The 26,306-nt window shown below is 37.8% G+C and overlaps 1 protein-coding gene across 4 annotated transcripts in view; it reads right to left on the reverse strand.

Annotated features, from left to right (window-relative positions):
• The window catches only part of vwa8 (von Willebrand factor A domain containing 8), a 140,286-nt gene that overhangs the window by 80,874 nt on the left and 33,106 nt on the right, over window positions 1–26,306 (reverse strand). For all 4 annotated transcript variants that reach the window (XM_079820977.1, XM_079820978.1, XM_079820979.1 and 1 more), the window contains exons 15-22: window positions 17,641–17,809; window positions 17,398–17,475; window positions 16,833–16,948; window positions 14,682–14,785; window positions 13,408–13,514; window positions 9,095–9,166; window positions 7,629–7,705; window positions 4,093–4,168 (exon numbers count right to left, since the gene is read on the reverse strand). In XM_079820977.1, coding sequence (XP_079677103.1) covers window positions 4,093–4,168; window positions 7,629–7,705; window positions 9,095–9,166; window positions 13,408–13,514; window positions 14,682–14,785; window positions 16,833–16,948; window positions 17,398–17,475; window positions 17,641–17,809 — 799 coding nt within the window. The remainder of the gene's footprint in view (window positions 1–4,092; window positions 4,169–7,628; window positions 7,706–9,094; window positions 9,167–13,407; window positions 13,515–14,681; window positions 14,786–16,832; window positions 16,949–17,397; window positions 17,476–17,640; window positions 17,810–26,306) is intronic.

Consider the following 26,306-nt stretch of genomic DNA (forward strand, 5'->3'; position numbering starts at 1 on the left):
CTTCTTCTTCTTCAAGCGTGCATGTAGTTGAGTTCTGTTGACAACTATATGTTGCTCAACATACATCACTTACTCCGTTGCTCTGATTGGTTGTAGGTCTATCCAATTGAGTGCAGAGGCATTTTCTTTCCTGGTTCGGTTGAAACACGCCTCATAAATCACAGCCCAATGGAGCAGTATCAGACTCACATTCTGACTAGAATCTGAGTATGACGACATCAGGCTAGAACATAAATAAACTAAAATGCCAAATGGAAACACAATAAAGCCAAAATGGATAAGCAGCTTAAATGCCGTCATCGGTTATTCCTCAGTTTTGTGCGACAGAATAATAGTCATCCACTGCTACAGTTGTACAGATTCTTAAAGCGTTTATTGCAACTATATTTCATCTCTTTCTCATCAAACAACCAGACGAGTGGATTGACAAAAAACGTACCGGGGCAGGACTTTCTCCTGTGTAGACATAGGTTCACTATATGGCTAACTACACGTGCCAGAGAAATACACTATTATAGGTATTAATATGTAGAAATACACTATTATATATTTCCGTTTTGAAGACAAAAACAAGAAAACCCTTATCTGAAGGTACACAGACCAGCTTGGTTTCCATGCCATATCTGAAATGTTGCGCTCCGGATCATCTTTATACCAAAACACCAAAGAGGAGCAGAGTTAATGGAGGGGTGAAGATTATAGCCGTGTTTTCATCATCTCTGATATGTACAGCTGACATTAGCACCTGTTATTCACAACCCAGAGCTGAAAGGTGGTTTGCGGCGAACGAGGGGTGTTTTCTTGTTGCTTTTATCCGTTGGCCCGACACAATGCGAGACCATTTGGAAGCATTGATATCAGATGAGACGTCAGAAGGGGCTTCAAAGCCTAAAGACTATTTATACCCTGAGAGCTGCCGCTGGGTGCTAATTGAGGGGCCAAACTCCGAGTCACAGCCTGCTTTTCATCTCCCTCCACCTTGTATCGAGCAGAGACATCGTTAAAAGCCTTTTGTAGAGAACACCCGCGACCCTGCTTCACAAACAATGTGTCTAAATGGCACCATCACGCTAACAAAACAACAGGCCGACTTCAGAAACGAGCAGCGTGGAGGATTATAACACACTGTCCTCGAGGTCATTCATTAATTTTTAATGCTTTTTCCCTCATCTGTGCCGGGCGTCCTCCGGGTGTGAGCTGGCAACGTGTTTGTCCTTGCTGGAGCAGTGGTCTGGACCATCTGCTGATAGATGTATAAATATCACTATGCAAAGTTTACACTTCACATGACTGAATTTCAGGAGATCACAAGACACCCAGAACCACTGAGGTGATGAATCTTACAATCGCATACACAAATCCTGATAGAGCTCACTGTTGGTGTGTATACAAATAAAAAAGGTATATTGCTAAGCTAACATGATACTCTTAACTTAAATATTTATTGACTAAAATATGCAGCATGCTGCAGTGCATTCTGGGATTGCCTTCTCTGAGCAGGATATATTTGGCCAAAAGTCTTCTTAGATCTGGGGTTTTCAATCAAGGGTCAAAGACTGTATATACCAAGACGGTTCACTCTTATTAATATGAATGGGAGAAACTGCAACGTTGAATATGGCGGAGAAAGTCCCGCCTTCTGAATAAAAGAGCCAATCACCAACTGGTATTGTCATTGCATCACTGCAGTTGCTGTTAAATGCTTTGGTTCCTATAGAAACTGAAACCCGGACAAACCGTAAATATACACTTTTTCAATGTTTTTTTTATATAAGGGAAAGAAACAATAATTATGATTCCGTTCATTCAGATTTTATTGCTGATTTGAAGCAGTTTATGAGATTTCCCCATTTAAGTAGATAAGAGTTGGTTTGGCCTTGTCAGTCATCTCTCCTTAATCTCGTCAAGTGAAAAGTGAAATTGGAATCCTGCGGTAATGTGCTGACATTCAGCAGCTCGTGCTGTATGGAGCAGAGCAGATGCTTTCAGTTTATAATTGTAGCATCCGTTGTCCAACTGAACTAAATGTTTTTTTTATTTCTATAAAAAAACGATATGACAGTTGCTGCGGTGGGCAAGTAATGTTATCGGGGTTTGGCTGAACACGGTATAACACTGGTAACAACGAATATCGCAGCAAGCCTAGTTTTTACCCCCCAGGTAATATACTTTAAGAATTTGCCTTAGTACAATGCCAAAATAAAAGCTAATTATTGCTTATATTTTTTTGTCTTTATATAATATCACACCTATTATTTCACTTACTGATTGCACCAGCTGGGCATAAGTTACAACTTAGCATGGTTTTGACGTAAATGGGCACTAAGTTACAACTTACGCACAACTAAATATTTTTCCGTTGCACCATTAAACTTAGTTGAAGCATAACTCTACGTATAAACAAAATACATATACGTCAGACAGACAGTACTGCATCAGTAAGCTCTTGTTTTACATGACAGACTTCAATTCTTTACATGTACATGATAATGCTGACATTTACACTCGCTTAAAGTATAAGAGAGAAAACATTATGTGAATAGATTACTTTGTTAGTGGCTCTTCAACTCGAACTTGTCCAAAACAGCATTCTGCTGTGTACATCTGTCCCAATGTGTTGTGCATGTCAAATAAAATCAGTCCTACTCGATAAATGTAATTTTGCATGTTTTTTTCCCCCAGTATTTATTTATTGATACTTTAGTTTCAAATACTGAATGTTTCTGAACGTTATTTATATATAAAAGCACTTACGTTATTCATGATTAAGTATCGTATTTAATGAAAACGTATTTTTACCGTTAGTTACGTGAGTAAAAAAAAGTAGTTCGAATGAAGGATAAACTGAAATTCACAGCATTTCAACAACTTCTGCTCTCGTATGTAAAGGGTTCGTTCACCTAAAAATTGAAAATTCTGTCATTAATTACTTACCCTCATGTCGTTCGACACCCGTAAGACCTCCGTTCATCTTCGGAACACAAATGAAGATATTTTAGTTGAAATCTGATGGCTCTTAAAGGCCTCCATTGGCACAATGCACGGTTCACTCTCAAGACCCTTAAAAGGTACTAAAGACGTCTTTACAAAGTCCATCTCACTACAGTGGTTCTAAAATAACTTTATGAATCGGCGAGAATAGTTTTTGTGCGCAAAAAACCCCTAAATAACGACTTATATAGTGATGACTATTTCAAAACACGGCATCATGAAGCTTCGAAACGTTATGAATCAGTGAGTCGAATGAGCAGTTTGGATCGCCAAATTTCAGCAGTTTGGCGGTTTGACACGCGATCCGAATCATGATTCGACTCACTGATTCATTACGCTTCAAAGCTTCTTGATGCCGTGTTTTGAAATCGTCATCACTATATAAGTCGTTATTTAGGGTTTTTTTGCGCACAAAAACTATTTTCGCCGATTCATAAAGTTATTTTAGAACCACTGTAGTGAGATGGACTTTGTACAACATCTTTAGTACCTTTTAAGGGTCTTGAGAGTGAACCGTGCATTGTGCCAATGGAGGCCTTTCAGAGCCATCAGATTTCAACTAAAATATCTTCATTTCTGTTTCGAAGATGAACGGAGGTCTTACGGGTGTCGAACGACATGATGGTAAGTAATTAATGACAGACTTTTCATTTTTGGGTGAACTAACCCTTTAAAGGCTTCTATTGAATCACTGAGGGCAAACATCATATTATGTGACTACGCATTACTTTACGGATAGCTTACGACCCATTAGCTACGTTCTGCCTTAAGAACAACTGGTGCAACCAAAAAAAAGTACAGTTAGTTACAAACTAGCTAGTAGTTACTAAGCCTGTGGACTTTACGTTCCAATTTAAGAAAGAACTTACAAACGGCTGGTGCAAAACTCAGTTCCTGGAGAGCCAGAGCCCTGCAGAATTAAGCTTACACCCTAATTAAAGGCACCTGATCCAGATAATCATTTTTGAGAGACACTGGAATCAAAAAATCTGAAAATCACAGTTTTAGAAGAACTCCTTAACATTTAGAGTAAACCTGTGTCTGTGTAGCCAGCTCACTAGGTTTTGAAACAGAGCCATGATGACAGTGGTGAATACTGACCAATGGAGAGTCTTCATAGATGATGATTCCATCTCTCACAGAGGGCTGCAGGGTTAAAGTCTGGACTGTGGTGTCTCTGTTGGAGCATGAGAACAAAGTTTTAAACTGTGTTTGTCATGAAAAATAATGCATGTCCTGTAAATGGTGACTCTGTACACAGTTAAATCATAGCTAACTTCTCTAGAGGGTGAGATGATTTGTAGATTCATATTTATGGGTCCTACATAAGTATAAAGTAAACTGACCTACATTCAGAGTGATGGACAGCGCGCTCGAGTTCTTGCGCAGGTTTGAAATGTGACACATATCTTTATAGGCTTGTGGAAGGGTGAATCCCTGAAGCCATTACTTTAGACTAATTTAAGATTTCCATAATCGCTAACCAGGCCATAATGCATGCGAGTTTGACTTTGGTTTAACTTTCAAGATGATCAACCTCTGCACCTCATAGATGGGTTAGACAAAGTGACATCTTATGACAGTATTCCCACATTTTTGATCCAATGAGCATCATTTATTTGATTAAAAATACAGTATACAGTAATATTGGTAAATATTACAATTCAAATATAAATATACACAGGGGTTGTACAATGAAACTGAAACACCTGTTTCACACCACAAAGACTTGCTGTCCTGGTCACAGTTCAGCCAGCAAGACGTGCACCACAATTCGCTTTTAAACTCTGATATGTCTCCCATTATGTTGTGTGGATTGCAATATTTTATATACAGCTGTGCTATTGATCTGCAAACTCATCCTTCACACACTGCTCTTACTGATGGAATGTAAAAATCTGTGAAGTTTGGCCACCAGGTCACACATATAAAGGTGTGAAACCTTGAATACTATATTGGCCAGGGTTTCAGTTTCATTGTTCGACCCCTGTATATCTCATATGAGTCCCATAGTGCATCCTGGTGCCATCAGTTCCCCAGGTAAATGGCGCACACGTAAACTGCCATCCACGTGATGTAAAAGGAAACGGGACTCATCGGACCAGGGGACCCTTTTCCACTGCTCCAAGGTCCAGTCCCAAAGCTCATCTTCCCAATGTAGGTGCTTTCAACGTTGGACAGGGGTTAGCGGCTACGCAGTACCATATGCAGCAGAGTGTGATGTGACACATTCCTCCCATAATCATCATTACAATATTGTGTGACACAGTAGACTTTCTGTTGGCTCAGACCAGACAGGATAGCCATCGTTGCCCTTGTGCGTCGATGAGCCTTTGGTGCCCAACAACTTGTAATCAGTTTGTGGTTTGTCCCTCCTCCGACCACTGTTGTTAAATTCTCACCACTGCTGACCGAGAGCAACCCACAAGCCTTGCCATTTCAAAGATACTCTGACCTTGCCATAACAATTTTGGCCCTTGTCAGAGTCGCTCAGATCTTTATTCCTGCCCATTTCATTGATTATGAGAAGTGATTGCTTGCTACCCAGACCTTAATATGTGGTCTTGTTGGCAGATGCTCAACGATATGTGCTTCACCTGTGATAGGTCATAATGTTTTAGCTCATTATATAACATTTATTTATTATATATTTTAACGCCCATAGGGGTGGGATCTCACTCACAGAATGTAAATGCGCACGGCCGCTCGGGCATTCATAACGGAGCGGTCGGAGCAATGCGAGTGTTTTCAATAAATTCCTATTAAAGTTAAGCTTCCATTCAAACTCGCTTAACCCCTAGGAGTCTGAGCTGTTTTGGGGCCCTTTAGAAGTTTTGACATGCTCTGACATTTGTGCATTTTTCAGTTGCTTATAAACATATTAATGGCAAAAGTGTAATTACACTGTATTCAGCACAAACTGGGCTACCATAATATGTGAGCAACATGTATGTACCTGCTTGTATTTTTGAGAGAATAATGTTTATGCATAATTAAAAAAATTAAATAAATTTAATCAAGGCTTCAAAACACACAATAGATATATTTGTTCACAAGACCTTTGATTATTGGGTGTTTTTGCATTGAGTTTTTGCTTCAAAATGATGTGAGAATCATTGAGCCTACTCATTCACATAAAACAATATATTAATTTACATTTTGTAAAACACTTTTTCTTTCTCAGGCCTTATGCGAGTAGGCGTGAACTCCCCATGAATAATAATGTGATCACTCCTGAGAAACAAAGACCTGCATAATAATGAGCTGCATAATAAATGATCTTTAGGTAGGCCTACTAGATTTTAGGTTTACTAGATAAGTACAGTAACAGTAAAAAAAAAAAAAAAAATAGTTTTCTGGGGGAAAAATCTAAATGTTTTTTACTTAAAGTTTTTACTTAAAGCAAGCTAAATTATCTGCCAAAAAAAGAAACAAGATTTCTTTCGGCGACCGCCGTCTCGAGGGGATTAAATAGGCACTTTTACATTTCGCTTTGAAACCAAATCTAGCGCGATCATCTTGTCTGTCAGCTCCTCACTCTCGTGATGAATGAAATCAGACTCCTGCTGCGTTTGTGCTGCGACTCTCGTTCGGCTCGTGCTGTATTGAGCAGACACATTCAGTTTTTAATTGTAGTGTCTGTTCTCTAACTGAACTAAATTATTGTATTACTAAAAAAATGAACATGACGGTGGGGTGCTGCCGTGGTGGGCAAGTGATGTAACCGGTGGGAGTGGCCTCGTAGGGCAGCGAAGCAAGTGCATTCTGGGAGTTGTTGTCTTTCATCCATATGAGCCAAAAATACATTTTCCTTGCTTTTCTCAGTCTAGAAGGCACCAACTTCTAAAATAATTTCACATTTCTACTACATAAAGGACCCAATTTAAATACACATTCATCTTTCCAGCACTGAAGTACCCCTTTAATGGTAGTGCATATCTTGTTGTGACTGTGAGAGCCAGTTGTAAGCATGTTACCGACATTAAAAAAATACAGACTGATATTTAACTGACAAAACAGCTTATGTCATGTTGGCCAAATTTGATCTGTGAAAAATTAAAGGGAACTGGTCTGAGAACTGAAGAAAAACTACAGATTTTCCGCTCTTTTCAACACCATTTAGAGGAATTGTCTGTTTCACAGAGAATAGGAAAAATAATAAGAGGTTTGGAACAAGGTTAAGTGAATTATGGCAAACCGTAAAAGGAGAACTGCTCCTTTAATTTTAGTTCTTCAAAGGCAAAAGTACAACTTAAAAGTTCCCACTGCCCTGTCGACAGGTGTCCTAATTTATCAGGATTAAAATAGCTCACTCAAGCCTTAGAGAGGAGATCTTTTTATTTCAGGCACTCAGTGAGCCTGCAAAAGGAAGTTTCACCTTCTAAAAGAAAACATGATGCATCTGTGTCCGGATGTTTATCTCCTTGATAAATAAAGGGGTTTCATTCATATACAGAGGTTACATTACTCAGATATTCACTAATGAAGAAAAGCTCCATGTAATGGCAGTGGATGTGGGTCATTCCCGGTGTGGCATCGTAACCAGGTTCTAATTGAGTCTAGTAGTTTCTGATAATAGGTCTTCCTCTCTGAGAAGGCTTTATTGGATAAGAACTCAAGGGACTTTTTTATGTTACCTGTGAAGCTGAAGATATTCTCTTGGTCTGTTCATGAGATGCAAGAATCGATCAACAATCTTGTTTTTCCCAACACCCTGAGAACAGAGTAAGAACATGTTAAAGGAACAGATCACCTATTAATGGAAATAATGTGTCATTATCTGCCCATCCTCATGTCTTTCCAACCCTGTATTACTTTCTTTCATCTGTTAAATGGATTTTAGGCAGAATATCAGAGCTTGTGGAAGTGGATGGTGATTTATACTGTCATGTTTAAAAAAAAAAAAAAAAAACTGTTCAGTTCAGGAATAACTACATAGTCAATAGTTACTTGATTGAGTAACTATTGCAAAGGGTAACTTTAAAGGGTTAGGTTTATACCATAATTTACTCACCATCAAGCCATCCTAGGAGTATATGACTTAATCACTGGCTTACAAACTATAATCACTGGTTTCCAGTAACGGCCGTATGCAAGTCTAGTTCCGGCGAAAGAGTGACTTCTGACCAGGCACATACGCTTCAAAAACTCAGGCTCTACTCACTCCCATTATAAAGCTTGGAAGAGCCAGGATATTTTCTAATATAATTCAGATTGTGTTTGGCTGAAAGAAGACAGTCATATAGGTCTGGTAAGTAAAATAAAAAAATGTACTAGCCGAATCGAGCATAAGTGTGTCAAGCTTCAGGGTTGGTCAGTAATATATTTCTTTAAACAAATTAATATTTTAATTCAGTAAATTATATATTTATTATTATTATAAATATATAAATAAATATATTATAAATAATGATATGAATATATCTCGTTTACACAGAAATATTAAGTTTTCAACATTGATAATAATAAATGTTTCATGAGCAGCATAAGAAATTATTTCTGAAGGATCTTGTCACACAGAAGACTGGAGTAATGATACTGAAAATGCAGCCTTGCCATCACAGGAATACATGACATTTTAAATATATTCAAACAGAAAAAAAGTTTTTTTTTGAATTGTAATAATATTTCACAATATTACTGTTTTACTCTATTTTTGATCAAACAAAAGCTTGGGTGGGACTTCTTTCAAATAATTCTTTCAAAAACAAACAAAAAATAAGCAAACAAATGGTATTGCATAAACAGGAAATCATGTATTCATAGGTCTATTTCACTTTGTCCATCTAGCACTCATTCATATGTTCTGTGCGTCAATCAATCTACTTGTCTAAACTCAGAAGTGACAGCAGCCAGGACGCCCACTCTTTTTCCACACCCTCAGGTCTCAAGTAGAGAGAGTGGGCGAGTGCCTGGCCGCCGTAGGGCACACAGAGTTCTAGTTCACCCTGTAGCTGGTGGGCAGATGCTTTACAAACGCAGCTGTGCTTCATGGCATGACGCCACCGCTCTGGGCTAGTGTACTGTACATCTGCTCTGCTCTCATCAGAGTGGACAGACGCCTCTGCAGACTGTCGTCCTGAGGATGGGAATCCTTAATTACCTGGTTCCCCACAAGAAGAAGGTGTTCCCCCAACAGGAAGTCCTTCAGCATGTCCTGCATGACCATCATGTGCTGTGAACAAACAGATAAAACATATTTTATAATGAGACCAGTATTAAATACAATGGGGTCACAAGCTTTAAATGACAATTTTTTTGTCATTTAAAGCTGAAAAAAATATATAAAAAAAATAATGTGCAATCAAAGTACAATATAACTTTTTGTGAAATAATGGTAGAAATATTACCAACTTGTACCTCAGGTCTTTTTAAGCAAAAATACAGGCTGCAGTAACACATACAATGGAAGAAAACCGGACAGTGCTCCAAAGGAATTCAAAGGCGACGTGAACTCCTGTTTTTGTTAAAGCACTTAACAAGAGTTATTTAGTTAAATCCTGTATATAATTTGATCTATATGATTCTCAAAATACTAATAAAATAATTACACTACCATTCAAAAGTTGGTAAGATATTTTTTTATGTTTTTGAAAGAAGTATCTTCAGAAAGGCTGCATTTATTTGATCAAAAATACAGTAAAACCATAATATTTATTTATTTATTATTATTATTATTTTTACAACATTATTACAATTTAAAAGAACAGTTTTCTATTGTAATATATTGTAAAATGTAATTTATTCCTGTGATGGCAAAGCCGAGTTTTCAGCATTATTACTCCAGACTTCAGTGTCACGTGATCCTTCAGAAATCATTCTAATATGATGATTTGCTGGTCAAGAAACATTTCTTCTTCTTATCAATGTTGAAATGTTGAAAAAAAGCATTTATTTGAAAAATAAATCTTTCATGACATTATAAATGTATTTACTGTCACTTTTGATCAATGTAATACATGCTTGCATAATAAGATGTGGCCTCAGACTTTTGTGGTCCACGTATGTCATGTGATCTGATCCATCTCTGGTAAATTATTAACACACAAGAAAATCATCAATTATGTCAGAGAAGGTCACCTACATTTTACAGACACACAAAAGCTGAATAGATAGATGCGAGCAGAATTGAATTCTGGTCCAGTTATGGCACAATGAATTGCATTTTCTGTTTATGAGGCTGCAAAGGCACAAAGTGCTTTTTTCAATATGATAAGGACACATAAGAGTGTTGTGTTTTCTGCATACACACATTATAAAACACAAGCAAGAGCAGAGCGGACACAAGAGTTTGCCATATTGAATGGGGGGGGGGGGGGGGCATGTCCTCATTACTGCCTCAGTGGACTACTGCACTTCTCCTTCTAGTGCTCTAAAGACAAAAAAGCAGGTCACTGAGAAGTGGGACAAGAGTAACTTTTTTCCCTCCACCTCTTTCTGGGCCTCTGAAGGGAGGGTAGAGGTGGCAGTGAGGGAGGAATATCTGGGTCATCCTCGTTCTCTTCTCACATCACTGAGCAACTCTAGCGTGAAACCAAACGCCACATGCAGTGTGGCAACAACATTGAGTGTTACTATTGGCAACACTTTATATTTTGTTATAATTACATTATATAATGCTAAACGGATCCTTTATATATATTACTATTGAAAAGTTTCAGGTTCGGTAAGATCTTTTAAAATGTTTTTGAAGGAAGTCTCTTATGCTCACCAAGTCTGCAATTATTGGATCAAAAATACAGGAAAAACTGTAATATTGTGAAATATTGTTACTATTTAAAATAACTGTTTTCTATATATTTTAAAATGCAATGTATTCCTGTAAAGGCAAAGATGAATTTTCAGTATCATTACTCCTCCAGGAATCATTCTAATATGCTGATTTGCTGCTCAAGAAACATTTATTTTTATTATCATTATGTTGAAAACAGCTTATTTTTTGTTGAAATGGATAAACATTTTTCTTTGATAAATATAAAGTTCAAAAGTGTTTATTAGAAATACAAATCTTTTTTTTTGTTTTACATTATAAAAGGTCTTTACTGTCACTTTTGATCAATTTGATGCATCTTGGCTGAATAAAAGTATTTCTTTAAAAGAAAAAAAATCTTACTGAACGGTAGTGTACATACATTCAAATAGTCATAAATGCCACAGATATTCATGAATGCATATTTAATACTGATATGTTCCATAGTAAAATAACTGAAGCGCACAAGCTTGATTGTCTTTTTGCTATTATTTGATTAAATGCACAAATGTTCAACGAGAAAATGTATTTATTATTAATAATAAACAAATTTTCAATGTAGTAATATAGTTAATTAGTCTAACTGTAGGTTGTTTACGCTGCCAATTTAGTAACTTGCAAATTTTAAGTGATACGAACATACACACTTTGTGCATTAAAGACGAAGTACATCATTTCAGAATAGTAACCTGTATATTTGAGCAGCTAAATGGGCCAGAAATGGCTCAACCGGTGTTTAGAGTTGGACTGTTTTGACTGAACAGTGGCAGATGGAGAAGTATTTTAATCTTTTTTGATTGGATTTACAAATGTAAAGTAACTGATCGCTATCTAGTTGAGCATATGAACAGCTGTGCATGAGAAACAATGTGGTTTGATGCAGCAGTAAGAGACTTAACTTTGAATGCTGAACATCCCTCAGCGAGAAGACCTTCAAATCCCTAATAATGAAATATGATTAGACCCTGTTTCACTGTGGACCTGCCGAGATCCTGCTGTACTTGAAGGTGCCTGTGTGTTTGGCCAATGTTCTTTCGTGGGTACTCTCTGAGATCTGACCTTTCAGCTGATTTACAAGGCTTAGACAGACAGATTGAGCTTTCCTCACTGCCAGACCAACCTTGCCTCATTGCCAAGCAACGTTGCATCTTGGTTTTTTTAAATACAGAACTCAACTGGTGTTTGGTCACAGTGTGTGTGTGTGTGTGTATCTGCTATTCTACAATGCTTAAAATAGTAAAACACATAAATCTGATGAGCCACGTTTCAAAGTTATTTGGCTGTAATATGAAATGCTGTAATGCAGTTTTTATTAATTTACGTCTTATGAATAATAATCTTTTTGTCTCCATCAATTTTCAAATAAAAGAGGTAATAATTACCTGAAATTAAGTCATTGTAAAGTATTTAATTCACTGGATCATCAAAATATAGTCATCACTATATTCTTAAGTAATATATAAAACATTTTGTTATGTACTTTTGTCATGTTTATTATCTGAACCTGAACGTTCACATGAAAAACATGTCTGTGACCTTCATCTTTTCATCATGGCTGTACACAGGAGCCGAGATGTTTCCTTTGGTCAGAAGTCCAAGTTTTTTGTTTTTTAATATGAATATATTAGCCTTAAGGTCATCATCTATACGCTAGTGTGCTATAAAACAATGACATAATTCATATTTAGAAGATATAAAGCGCTTAAATTAATGATCAATGATTTTGATGACATCTCTGCACTTCAGCTTCGCATCAGATTTTCTGTCCAACCAAATGCATTGATATGACTATGTAGTGTATCGCCTAACACTTATTTCCTGCATTATAAGTGCAGAGATTACTGTAAAATTGCATAATGTTCCCAATGTGCATAAAACGAGCCGAAGTTCAGGCTTGATGGTGAGTAAATTATGGTATAAACCTAACCCTTTAAAGTTACCCTTTACAATAGTTACTCAATCAAGTAACTATTGACTATGTAGTTATTCCTGAACTGATGTAATAAACTTGGCATTTGTGTATTGATACAATCCCAGCGCAAAATATTGCGATACTATACTGTATCGATTCCCAACCACCTCTATTTAGCTTTAATTCATTTAAATTTTAGTAATTCTTTTACTAAAACTAACTTATTATATTAAGAAAACAAACTCTTTTTATTTCATTTGATTGCCAAGGCAACATTTCACATGTTAAGTTGAAGTTTTTCCATCTAGTGTTATACTTTATCTTATTTAAACTATATTTTAATAGTAATAAAACATATTTTTAATAGTTTCAGTTTTTTTTCCATAGCAGTGTCTAAGATTTGGTCATAGAACATACCTACTTTAGCCTGGGAAAACCCAGACAACTTCCGGCAAATTTAGATTTACTCTGCAAGTTACTACTGAGAATGGTCTGGTTTTAACCAGGCTATACCTACTTAGGAATAGTCTAAAAAATGAAAACTCATCAAGAGAATGTCACAGCGGTTTCAAAATTCATGAAGATGTAAATAATGACAGAATTCTAACTTTTTGCTGAAATATCTCTTTAAATGAGTAGAGCAGCTCTTGAGGCTAGGCATTGTACTTTGTGGTAGTCATATCTGCTCTCGCCTGTGGGCTGCAGAGAAGAGGACAACAGTTTCTTGCTGGTAATACGCAGATAAGGACCTCACCTGAACATTCTCATAAAAGAGCACATCTGGAACCTTCATCTTCTCATCAGGGCTATACACAGGAACTGAGATGTTCCCTATGGTTAGAAGTCCATCTTTTACAGTGCCTAACAAGGGAGAGCAGAAATTCAAGTCAAGTCACGTTTATGTATATATAGTGCTTTTTACAATAAAGCTTTTCAGGGATAACAGAAAAATAATGCAACGAAATTTGTTTCAGCTGTACAGCCGCTCTGGAGAAAACAGGGATGTCATCGTCCCGCTCAGTTCAATTCTCATACAATGGTGTCAATGCAGGGCAGGCAGATCAGTAATATTGTGAATATTTAGTGAAAAGTGAAATTAAATGTAGAAATTTTCAAAAAGGAGGTTTTACCAGACAATGATTACCTATTCAGCCGTCACTGACCAGCTGCTAGGGACACAGCCTCTTTTCCACACAAAAACAGCCTATTTCCTCCCATCTACACTTCAGAAACTACATACTGTAGTACTGAACGTCTGAAATCTAAGACTCTGAAACTGTCCCATTTTCCCCGCTGTCTGTAAGAGACTAAAATATCAGGGCAGGCTAAAATTACTGAGGAACCACTGAAGCTGACTGAGCCTGGGTTGTGTGAAATTCAGAACGGAATTGAGACAGCCTTTTAAAATTCACCAAGATGCAGCATTATAATTTAAATTCAAATTTGTAAGAAGAATGAAATGGAATCTAACTGCAGTAAGTAGTCAAGATAATACATTTGAGCCCATTAACGTGATCATACACAAAACAAACTGAGTATTTCCATAAACATTACATGATATTATTAATTAATGTTTGAAACTTAACCTAAATGTGTAAATAATGTATAATTATATAATAGTTAATCAGTATTGAATATTTATCTTTTAATAATCTAAGAATGGTGGAAGAACACTTTTTTTTTTCCAGTATGCTCTAATTTACCCAAAAGTCTTTCAAATGTAGGTCAAATTTAGGTAGTATTTATTTTCACATTTTCATATTTAGACATTTTGTGGTGCTGCATAGCAAAATTTTATGTGTTAGTTTTCTGGTAGTATTGAACTTAAAATATATTTAAGACTGGCTAAATGTATTGTTCATAAAAGTCAAAATTTGTCAAAATGAACGATTTTGTGTTTACAAAACATTTAATTATTTATGTTTACGAAACCCTCTATTGTGTGACCGAGTTGTATTTCTTAGTATAATAATTCAACTCATCATCCAGTGATGCCCTGGTCTGAACTGGTGTTGTACTGTAACTCACAGGTGTAGAGGTGGTTTTGTTCTGATGCTGGGTCAGGCTTATCCTCTATTGAGCAGTTCACAAGACTCTTCTGAAGCGACGAGCGAGCCAGGCTGGGCAGAAACCTACAAAAAGAATTAATTCTTTATTTATACATTTCAAATAAACTTTTCCCGCAATAAGGCAGGCAAAACAGCTGCACATTGAAGACAAAGTGTGCAATGTGTAGTGTGTCATTCTTAGCATCAAACATAATACAGAAACAAAATATTTTCAAGATTCACGTTTGCCATTGGTTGATAACAGAAAAATCATGCCTTTGGTGAAATTCTCCTGGACACTGTCATGTCTAGTCTGACTGTCTGAAGCCAAAGAGTTCACTGACACATTTCACTTTTAAGCTCTAAAAGTCCATTCATTTCGAGTCTGCATGAGGATTTTACAATATAAAAATGCAATATGAAATGCATTATAAGCTTGTGAAATCATTAACATAAATTTGTGAACACAAGAATGATGGTCATTTTGCCATTTACCTCAGTGTGATTCATTATGGTGTAGGTTCTGACGTAGTATGGAGCTCCTAAAGGGACCTTTGCAAACCGAAATGGGGTGTTATATTCACTATGAAATGGGGTGCAATACGGCTGTGCGCAGTGTCCTATTTGCCAAGTTAAAGAGTCCAAAAAAAGACTGGTACATTAAAAAGTGCTCAAAATTTGGCTTTTGTTAAGGCAGTACGTTATATTTCAAGGCCTTATGTCCACTTTGGCAGCTGAGAAAACACACCACGAAAAGGGCTGATGGCTCTGTGTGCATTGTCCTATTTGCCAAGTTCAGGAGTACATAATAAAAGACTAAATTCTCAAAATGTGGCTTTCTTTAGGGCAGTATGTCATATTTCAAGGCTTTAAGGCTTGTCTCCTTTAACACATCATCTGTGGTGGCAGAGAAACCACGCCAGAAATGGGCTGATGGCTCTGTATGCATTGTCCTATTTGCCAAGTTCAGGAGTCCATAAAAAAAAGACTGGTACAGCAAAATAAATCTCAAAATGTGGCTTTCTTTAGGGCAGTATGTCATATTTCAAGGCCTTATGTCCACTTTGGCGGCTGAGAAACCATTTTAACGGCCGATTTAAAAATATTGGTACAGTAAAATTTGCAACATATATTTCACAAGATCAATTCACCCTTTATTAAACCGCTTTGTCAGATTTAATGCTTCCTTTGTAGTAGGTGGAGCTCACTTATTGCGAGCAGCGCCATAGACAGAGGAATTAAGGGAGAGTTGCGTTATATTAAGGGGAGGTGCAGGCGTCAATAAGCGACAAACAAACATGTAGCTGGATTGAGCCTCATACTAGACCAACTGCTCTAACAAATTCCAAAATGTTGAGCACTTTACTGTAACAATTTTATGAACCACTTAACTTGGCATATAGGACAATGCACACTGAGCCGCCTATTGTGCCATCAGCCCATTTCGCTGCACGCTTCCTCTGCAGCCACAGAGGATGCGTTAAAGCGGACATAAGGTCTTTAAAAGAAGAGGTACTGCCCTGACAAAATCAAAATTTGCACATTTTACTGTACCAATATTTATTAGTTGGCCGTGAAAGTTTTATAAATCTAACGAAATCCAAATTTTGAGCACTTTTTAATGTACATCATTAAACTTAGCATAAAGGGCAATGCACACTGAGCCGTATATTGCGCCATCAGTCCATTTTGTGGCATGGTTTCTTGGTTGCCCCATAGAATGCATTAAAGCGGACATAAGGCCCTGATATTAAAAGTACTGTCCTAAAGAAAGCCAAATTTGAGCAAACATATCTCTATTAATCCATGCTCTTGTTTTATTCATAGTAAGATCTAAGATGGCAGTGACGCACAAAGGAAACTGGTTATAGTCAGGACGTACCTTAGTGCAGTGCAACTGGTGCAACCACGAAAGGACCGAGAGGAGCCCCTCAGGGAAAAGTTTCTCATGCACATGCAATAGTTTCTTGTGAGCACGCAAAAAGTTTGTTGTGACACATGCAAGTCTGAATTGTTTTCATTTTTGCAGAGATCCCTTTAGGGACATCATCTGTGAATATTTCATTTTTGGATGTTGTTTAGTTGCATTGCATATTTACATTCATATATGAATATGGTTGAGTTTGTCTACCTGGACAGACAGGCTTTGTTCACAGCATGAGCAACACTCTCCTGTGGATACTGTGATAGACGCCGACATATTCTCAGCAGTTGCCTGGTGGACAATGAAGAAGCAAGAGACAGGGCCTGGACATGGCATAAAAAAAAACACCAAAGAACATTTACAATTCATCTCACAGAATCAAAAACAAAACCACAAAAAACACAGAACAAAGCCCTTATAATGGGACAATTATTAACCAAGTCTGATGGAAAAGTAGTACAATCACTCTTTTGCTCTAATACAACAGAATATTTAGGGTTTCTAGGACAAAAATCCCTTTTAAAAAGCAGAGTAAGCAATTACTAAACAAGAAACCATATGAGGTGTTTTAAAACAAACACTTAACAAATGTTCAGATAAGGTACGTGAAGAACCTCCTATCCCACATCCCTACGTATATGAGTCTGCTCTTGGACCACTGGAGTCAAGGAATGGGCCACAATCTCTCTTTGCTCCATGTAGGTGTTGAATGAATCAATTCTGGCCTCTGCCTTTGTTGAAGGTTTTAGGGACCTAACAATGGAAAGCTCACCGTTGGATCATTGGATTTTTTCAGGCTGTGAGTCAGGTGTTGCAGCTGCTCCACTGCTTCTTTGGGAACATTTGGGATCTGTTATAAAAAAGACATTACACACAACTCAAATCCAGAAAGAAAGGGACAGAGCTAATATTGCATTTGATTCAACAAGAGACGCAGCAAATAAACATGTTGGGTGTAAGCATATTTAATCAAACAACACATTATTGAAATCAGTCTGAAGGTGATGTGACTGACCATGCCCTGGAGAACGGCCGTTTCCTCTGCCTTTGCCAGTGGTTTGATGGTGTGAAAGAGAAACATAGTGAGAATCTCTGGGCCGAGCCACTGCTGCGTGGTGCTCCCGACCTGAGGAGGCTCCGCTAGGGCGATGATCCGGAATGACGGGTGGATTGGGAAGATGGATCTGTGGAGAAGATAGCAGTTATAACTGGTTTCTTATTTACATCAAGCACAGACTCTCTCAATTCTTGATCCATACTTGAATAGTAATACAAATTGTAATGTTTAGACAGAGGTTTATAGAGTGGCTTGAGAATATACACTATATTGCCAAAAGTATTGGGACACCCCTCCAAACCAATGAATTCAGGTCTTCCAATCACTTCCATGGCCAAAGGTGTATACAATCAGGCACCTAGGCATGCAGACTGCATCAACAAACATTTGTGAAAGAATGTGTCGCTCTCAGGAGCTCAGTGAACTCAAGCGTGGTACCGTGATAGGTTGCCACCTGTGCAATAAGTCCATTCATGAAATGTCCTCGCTACTAAATATTCCACGGTCAACTGTTAGTGACATTATAACAAAGTGGAATCAATTGGGAACAACAGCAACTCAGCCACAAAGTGGTAGGCCATGTACAGACTGGGGTCAGCGCATGCTGAGGCACACAGTGTGCAGAAGTCGCAAACGTTCTGCAGAGTCAATACCTACAGAACTCCAAACTTCGCGTGGCCTTCAGATTAACTCAAGAACAGTGCATAGAGAGCTTAGGTGTGATCTCTGGAGTGACGAATTACGCTTCTCTGACGAATCATGGCCCCTTCCTGTTCCAACATGACGGTGCACCAGTGCACAAAGCAAGGTCCATAAAGACATGGATGAGTGCGTTTGGTGTGGAGGAACTTGACTGGCCTGCACAGAGTCCTGACCTTAACCCGATAGAACACCTTTGGGATGAATTAGAGCAGAGACTGCGAGCCAGGCCTTCTCGTCCAACATCCGTGCCTGACCTCACAAATACGCTTCTAGAAAATTGTCATAAATTGTCATAAACACACTCCTAAACTTTGTGGAAATCCTTCACAGAAGAGTTGAAGCTGTTATAGCTGCAAAAGGTGGGCCAACTCCATATTAAACCCTACGGATTAAGAATGGCATGTCATTAGTTCATGTGTATGTAAAGGCAGGCGTCCCAAAACTTTTGGTAATATAGTGTACAAGGGACAACCCACGGCTACCTGAGTATTAAACTATTCTAATTCACGTCATGGAAAGAAAGAACCATCCGACATGAAGTGAAGAGGATTCGAGCCGATTAATGCACGGCTAGCCATGGATTATCCAGTTTAAACCATGGTCTTTTGCCAGCTGTGACAAGTTAAAGTTGATACTGATGTTTGCAGTGGAATATTTGACTAGAAAGGTAAAAATAAGGGTTATTTTCGGCAGTTAAGGCTTGTTAGATCTAACATCCTGCCCATTTTGAATCAGACACAGAGATATAGTAGCATGGTAAGATTACAATTATTTGAATTAATGAATTACAACATTTATGTGAATTAATAAGAGAGAGAGAGAGAGAGAGAGAGAGAGAGAGAGAGAGAGAGAGAGAGAGAGAGAGAGAGAGAGAGAGAGAGAGAGAGAGAGAGAGATCTCCAATCTCTGTGTGCGAGCAATGTATGTTTAAAATAAAAAAAAGAAATTTGTGTTCAGCAAGGATGCATTAACTTGAACAAAAGTCACAGTAAATACATTTATAATGTCACAAAAGATTCCCAATTCAAATAATTAAATAAATAAATAAATTATTCGACAGTATTCCTGTTCTTACTGTATTTCTGATAAAATAAACAGAGCCTTAATAAGCATAAGAGACTTCTTTAAAAAAAAAACATTAAGAAAAATCCTACAACCCCAACCTTTTGAACTGTAGTGTATCCGAATATTACAAACAAGCGACTGAAGTTAATTTTCAACAAGGCTTCTTAATGCCTATTATTTCACGTATTAATTTAAAATAGTAGGCAGTGAGTAAAAGAAACAAGTTACTATTGCATTCTCAACAGAGTCAATGTGGCGTTATTACACATATACGTAATTTAAAGACAATAAAGCAACATGACGAGCAGGTGACCTGAAAACAGGCATTACAGTCACAGTAACTGTCAATCTTTGTTATTATGATTATGATATGTTCAGGGTTTGGCATAACCAAAGGCACCTGATCACTGATGATGATATGAGAACAAGACGAGGTGAAGCCAGTCCATTCATCTGTCAAAGTGAATAGGATATGCCCATGTCAAGATCTGTGCCCTCGCTGATCTCTGGCACACTGATATTGTATCGCTGACAATAGCTTGTGCTCGAGCTGCATCGCCACCTAATCCCACTGGACAGCTCCGTCTATTTATAAACAATGAAGCACCCTGCATGAAATGCAGAGATACACCTACTGACAGCGAGAGCGATCGAGATTCTTCATTATCACACCATTTTAGATCTTCATCAGATCAACTGCCTCCTGTTGCCTAGCAACACCTTCCTGCCTTCCAAGTCCATGTCCCTGGTTTCAAAGACACCATCTTCACTTTCTTACACTTACACATCATTACTGAATGTACCACACGTTAGCGATAATCATACACAGGTGCACTGCTATCATCTTTACTCATAACACTGAATGCGTCACTGAGAAAACTAGAAGAAACACCATTTGTCCAAACAATGTTAAGTGACCAGGGGCTGTCAAGTTAAGCTACAAAACAAAAATAAACAGTGAATCCCATGTGACTACTGAAGCTGTGTAATAGGTTTGTGTGAGTAAATGAAAACTCCTCTGGTCATTTGTTGTCATGTATATGTTCAAATATGGTGCATCAAGACCCATTTTGACACGTTTGACGTTAATATTACTAGTCGCAATTGAACTTTGATGCATCATGGATGCACATGCAGAAGTGTGAATGAGCTTTCAGAGCTTGGTGAAGGGCAAGATTTTTGTGCAAAACCACAATGTGTTTGCCATGCAGAATTACAGGATTGTTATTAAAGCTGCAGTCCGTAATTTTTTTGCGCTCTAGCGGTTAATAAACAGAACTGCATGCGTCTTGCAGAAGAACATTGCAGCCGAAGCTACTTCTCTCTGTTTATGTCTATGGCGAGTCACGAAGGGACTGTCCTCCTCCGCAGCTGTTCCAACCAGTCCGGTCTGAAATAGTCCCAATATAAACATTTATTATAAGTGTACCATAATGACTAAGGGTGAGACAAAAACACGGTTTGGAAAATGGATTCATGTTGTACATTCTCATTATACAATTTTTGTATATCTTGACGACAAAAAAAGTTACGGACAGCAGCTTAAAGAAAGATAATAAATATACCACCGTTCCAAAGTTTGGGCTCCGTAAGATTTCTTTGATGAAAAACACAGTAAAAACATTATAATTTAAAATAACTGCTTTTGATTTCAGAATACAATAACATGTAATTTATTCCTGTGATGTATAAGCAGAATTTTCAGCATCATTACTCATCCGCTGTGTCACACGATCCTTCAGAAACCATTCTAATATGCTGATTTGCTCAAGAAACATTTCATATTATTATCAATGTTGAAAATAGTTGTGCTTAATATTTTTGTGGAAACCGTGATAGAAAGTTCAATGGAACAGTATCTATTTGAAACGCATCTATGCTGAATAGTAATATAGTAAATATAATAACTTTATTAAGTAAAACCATATGCATGCACAAGATGTTTTGCGATGCTGAAAATGTTCCTGCAACGCATTATAAACTGCATTATGCAATAAGTCTGAGAAAGATAGAGAGCGAAATGGAAAGACAGACCAAGATAGTAAGAATAGTTAATTCAGTGAGAGCCCTATTCAGTGACCTCAAGAGGTCAAAGACACCAGCCCTGCCCATCTAGCCAAGCAAAGTACGACTTTTAGAGGGATCATTAATAGGCATATACAGTGAGGAGTGTGTATGTGAGTCTGATGCTGACAGGAACAGAGGCTCGCTAATTAAGAGCAGTATTGGAACCACATGAAGAGACCACAAGTGAAGTCTGAGACATCGACTAGAAACACAGGAAGAGGAAGTGGCTTTATTTCAACCTCAGACGCGCCACCACAAACATCCTTCCTACCCGTCTAGGTGGGGCTCCACCAGCAGGACACAAATATACATCCAACAGCACTGATTTCTTCACCAAGACACTCACAAATTTGTAAATTCACTGACCAGGTGTTATTGAGCTATGGTTGTGATTACAATAATGCCAAGCCATGTAATGCACCAACCATGAACAATTTACTAAAGGTGGAAAATGTAGCCTAGACAATACACTATATTGCCAAAAGTTTTGGGACCATAGGGGTTAATCCCATCCTAAATCTATAGGGTTTAATAAGAAGTTGGCCCACCCATTGCAGCTATAACAGCTTCAACTCTTCTGGAAAGGCTTTCCACAATGTTTAGGTGTGTGTTTACAGGAATTTTTGACCATTCTTCTAGAAGTGCATTTGTGAGGTTAGGCACTGATGTTGGACGAGAAGGCCTGGCTCGCAGTCTCTGCTCGAATTCATCCCAAAGGTGTTCTATCGGGTTGAGGTCAGGACTCTGTGCAGGCCAGTCAAGTTCCTCCACACCAAACTCACTCATCCATGTCTTTATGGACCTTGCTTTGTGCACTGGTGCACCGTCATGTTGAAACAGGAAGGGGCCATCCCCAAACTGTTCCCACAAAGTTGGGAGCTTGAATTTATCCAAAACGTCTTGGTATGCTGGAGCATTAAGAGTTCCTTTCACTGGAACTAAGGGGCCAAGCCAACCCCTGAAAAAGGCCTGTTTGGCCTGTTGTCAAACCCAGACTCGTCCATCGGATTGCTAGACAGAGAAGTTTGATTCGTTACTCTAGAGATCACACCTGCTCTAGAGTCCAGCGGCGGCACACTTTACACCACTGCATCCGACACTTTGCATTGCATTTGGTGATGTAGGGCTTGGACGCAGCTGCTCGGCCATGGAAACCCATTCCATGAAGCTCTCTATGCACTGTGCTTGACAACGTTTGGAGGTCTATAGCTATTGACTCTGCAGAAAGTTGGCGACTTCTGTGCACAGTGCGCCTCAGCATGCGCTGACCCCGCTCTGTGTGGACTACCACTTCGTGGCTGAGTTGCTGTTGTTCCCAATTGCTTCAACTTTGTTATAATACCACTAACAGTTGACTGTTGAATATTTAGTAGTGAGGAAATTTCCCGAATGTACTTATTGCACAGGTGGCAACCTATCACGGTACCATGCTTGAATTCACTGAACTCCTGCGAGTAACCCATTCTTTCACAAATGTTGGTTTTATACACCTTTGGCCATGGAAGTGTTTGGAACACCTGAATTCAATGATTTGGAGGGGTGTCTCAATACTTTTGGCAATATAGTGTATATAGAGTGCGCACACGCGCAATTAAATAGTGTGCTCCGTGAGCAAAATATGACGTTTGACAGGACACAAAAGTTTTTTGAGGGGAGAGACTTTTTATTTAATTATGAAAATAATGTTAAAATAATGACACTGACATATAGCCTAATAACATCTAACATCTTACAGCAGATACCAAATCAGAACATGTTTCTCTCAGGCACTTTTTACTTAAACTGCCTCTGACAAAAAAAGAGTCAACAGCTTTCACGCATGTCTTTCAAAATAAAAATCTTGCATCAGTAAAACATGATCAATTAAATGTTTTTGTTTTTTTGCAGTTTCTTTTTGACTATACACTCCAAGTGTTACTCAAAATGGACTTGCGACCCACTTTTGGGAAACACTCGTCTAAATAAATCGAATGAATCACACATCACTACTCCTGTCACAAATGCTCCAGTCCCTATTCATTGGAATTGCATGAAAAAGAATGCCAAAGAAAGAAGATTGTTCAAAATATCTTCTTTTGTGTTGCACAGAAGAAAGTCAAACAGGTTTGGTTCGACATGAGGGTGAGTAAATGATGACAGAATGTTTATTTTTAAGTCCAACATCATGGAATTCATTTGGTTTCCAAAAATAAAAAAGGAACCAGATCTGAAAAGGCCACAAGAGTGCTAAAACAATACTGTATGCTGTAAAAAATGTGCAGTCATACTCAGTGTTATTATCCTATAAAAATAAGACTGGAACTACTAAAACTTTAGTTTATTAACTCTTCATTTAAATTACGATGATGCTCCATAGCAACAGAAAATTGTAGTGTTACATTTCTCAGACACTTTAAAATTGCACATCTGAAGGCAAGTAAAGGACAGACCCGAATAAACAGCAAGTGTCATGGTGCTAACTGACAAAACCTATAAAATCAGCCCTCGGATTAAATTGAGCTGGACCGTCTGGTGGGCAGTTTCCTGTTATTGCGGTCTGAAGATGAAAGCGGCCATTGTCATGGCCTGAAATGCATCTCATCGTAACTCAGTGTTCCTCACAGACATGGACACATGGTCTAGACTCGCTGTCACAAAGCTTGTTGGTCTGAGATAGTGTCTTTCTATTGAGATGATGTCACGAGAAGTTATTCAACACCTCCTATGTGGCTTTGCCCATCAGATGTGTGTGAGCTGTCATAACACTCATTCATTCATGACTGCGGCTGCTTCAGGCCAACTGAGACAGACAACTGGACGTGACTTATTGAAGGCACATCAAATGTAAACGGCAAAAAAAATAAAAAAATAAAATAAATAAATAATATATTTTTTTTAAATCAGTTTTTTTTAAGACACAATCAAATGTTGTTTGAATTTCCATGGATTTTGAATAGAAATCCATCATATTTATGGAAATCCATCAGATTTTATGTAGCTTTTTTGCAAGTCACTTTTTTTCCCACAAAAAACGTAAACACATCCGTTGTCATTGCAGAAACCAAGTTGTATTGTGTGCATGTTGCACAGAAAATTATTGTATAATGGAGGAATCTCTGTGATCCACACAACTCTTTGAATTTTGAGACCGGCAGAGACAGCAGCAGGGAATAAAGTCATGCATGCCAACCTCATACTGCTCTGCTGCTGCTTCATTAGGCGTAGTAGTCCAGCGCCAAGGCTACACATTAGCCCCATTCACACATACAGACTTTACTGGTAAATTACAGGTGATTTACTGTTTAGAGATCATGTGTGAACAAAGAATATGATTAGCGGCATGATGACAGAATGTTGACTTAAGAAGTTTGCTTTGTGCCAATAACAAAGCTGTATTGGAGCCGTTTACAGTGAGCTCCACTGATTTTAATTGTTTTTTCTATGTAAACATGCAGTAGATGGTATATTTACCGGAAAAATCAATCTGGTCATTTAATTTTACGGTAATTTACCAGGTTCAGTGTGCCATAGAAACCAATGCAGATATTATGGAAAACAAAAGCGCGCAACGGAACACAAATCAGAACTGAACACTTGCGATACACTGTGTGGATAGTCATCATTCATTTATATCAGATTACAAACAGATAAGTAGGGGGGAAAATATTCCGGTAGTTAATGGGGGCAAGATTTGCTTGGTTACAAACATTCTTCCAAATATCCTCCTTTGTGTAAAAATTTTCATTTTTGGATGAACTATCCCCCTTTAATTTAGATCGGATTCCAACCAGATAAACAAATAATCTGATTTGGACTGCCAGTGTGAATGTAGTCTCTGATTTTAGCTATATTTTAAATATGTATTTTTTTTATCAATGTTTTGATGTTGTTTGTGTGAGCTCTATAACCTAAAACAAATTGTAATCACTATGTGCCAAAGTTTTCGAAATTGAATTGAACTGAATTGAAATCCATTGGATAATCCTCTGATTGCTTGGAGACAGTTCATACAAAGGAAGGGTTGCTATGAATGTGCTAAATAATCTCCCCCACGATACACTGCACACATACAGGTGTTGATTGGTGTGAGATTTCTATTCTGTTCCATGATCGTGGCACACTGCCGAGCCACAGCAAATTATCCCATTCTGTAACTGCACTGCGACAAATGTATAGATGGAAGGCAGCTTTCATCAGAAATGGTACTGATAGGTGCTGGGTTTCCTAAAGAACTACATAGAACAGTAGTCTCATGTAAGCACTTATTTCTACGCCACACTTCCGAAAAGCATTATCTCAGATGGACATGAAACATTTATAAATGAATGAGAGCCTCAGACCATTCCTAAGCCCATTATGTGTGTATCCAACTTAAATGGATCTTTCAGCTTATTCTCAGTTTTTTTAGAGATATGGGGACAGTTCATATATTTACATATATGTAGTTCATATAGCAAAACCATTAGACTGAATAGAAAAAAAAATCGAAACAAAAACACCATTTAAAATTATGGTATATTCTTATATTTTATCAAAAAGCCAACAATTCAACAGATTGACACTAAAAAATACAAACTGTACAAATGAGTCAATACTCATTGTGGCTTCTTTAAAACACTTTACAAGCGCTTGATTCATATGGATTACTTAACAATAACTTTAGAAGCGTGAATGTTTTGGTTGTATGGACTTTCAAAGGATCGACAAAACTGATGAGAGAATATTAAATATATCTTAATATGCATTTTCCAAAGAAGAACGACAGACTTAGGGCCAGTGTGAGAGCGCAGTTTAAAAAAAAAAACGGGATG

This window comes from Gobio gobio, assembly GCF_949357685.1.
Source record: "Gobio gobio genome assembly, chromosome: 7".
Classification (NCBI taxonomy): Eukaryota; Metazoa; Chordata; class Actinopteri; order Cypriniformes; family Gobionidae; genus Gobio; species Gobio gobio.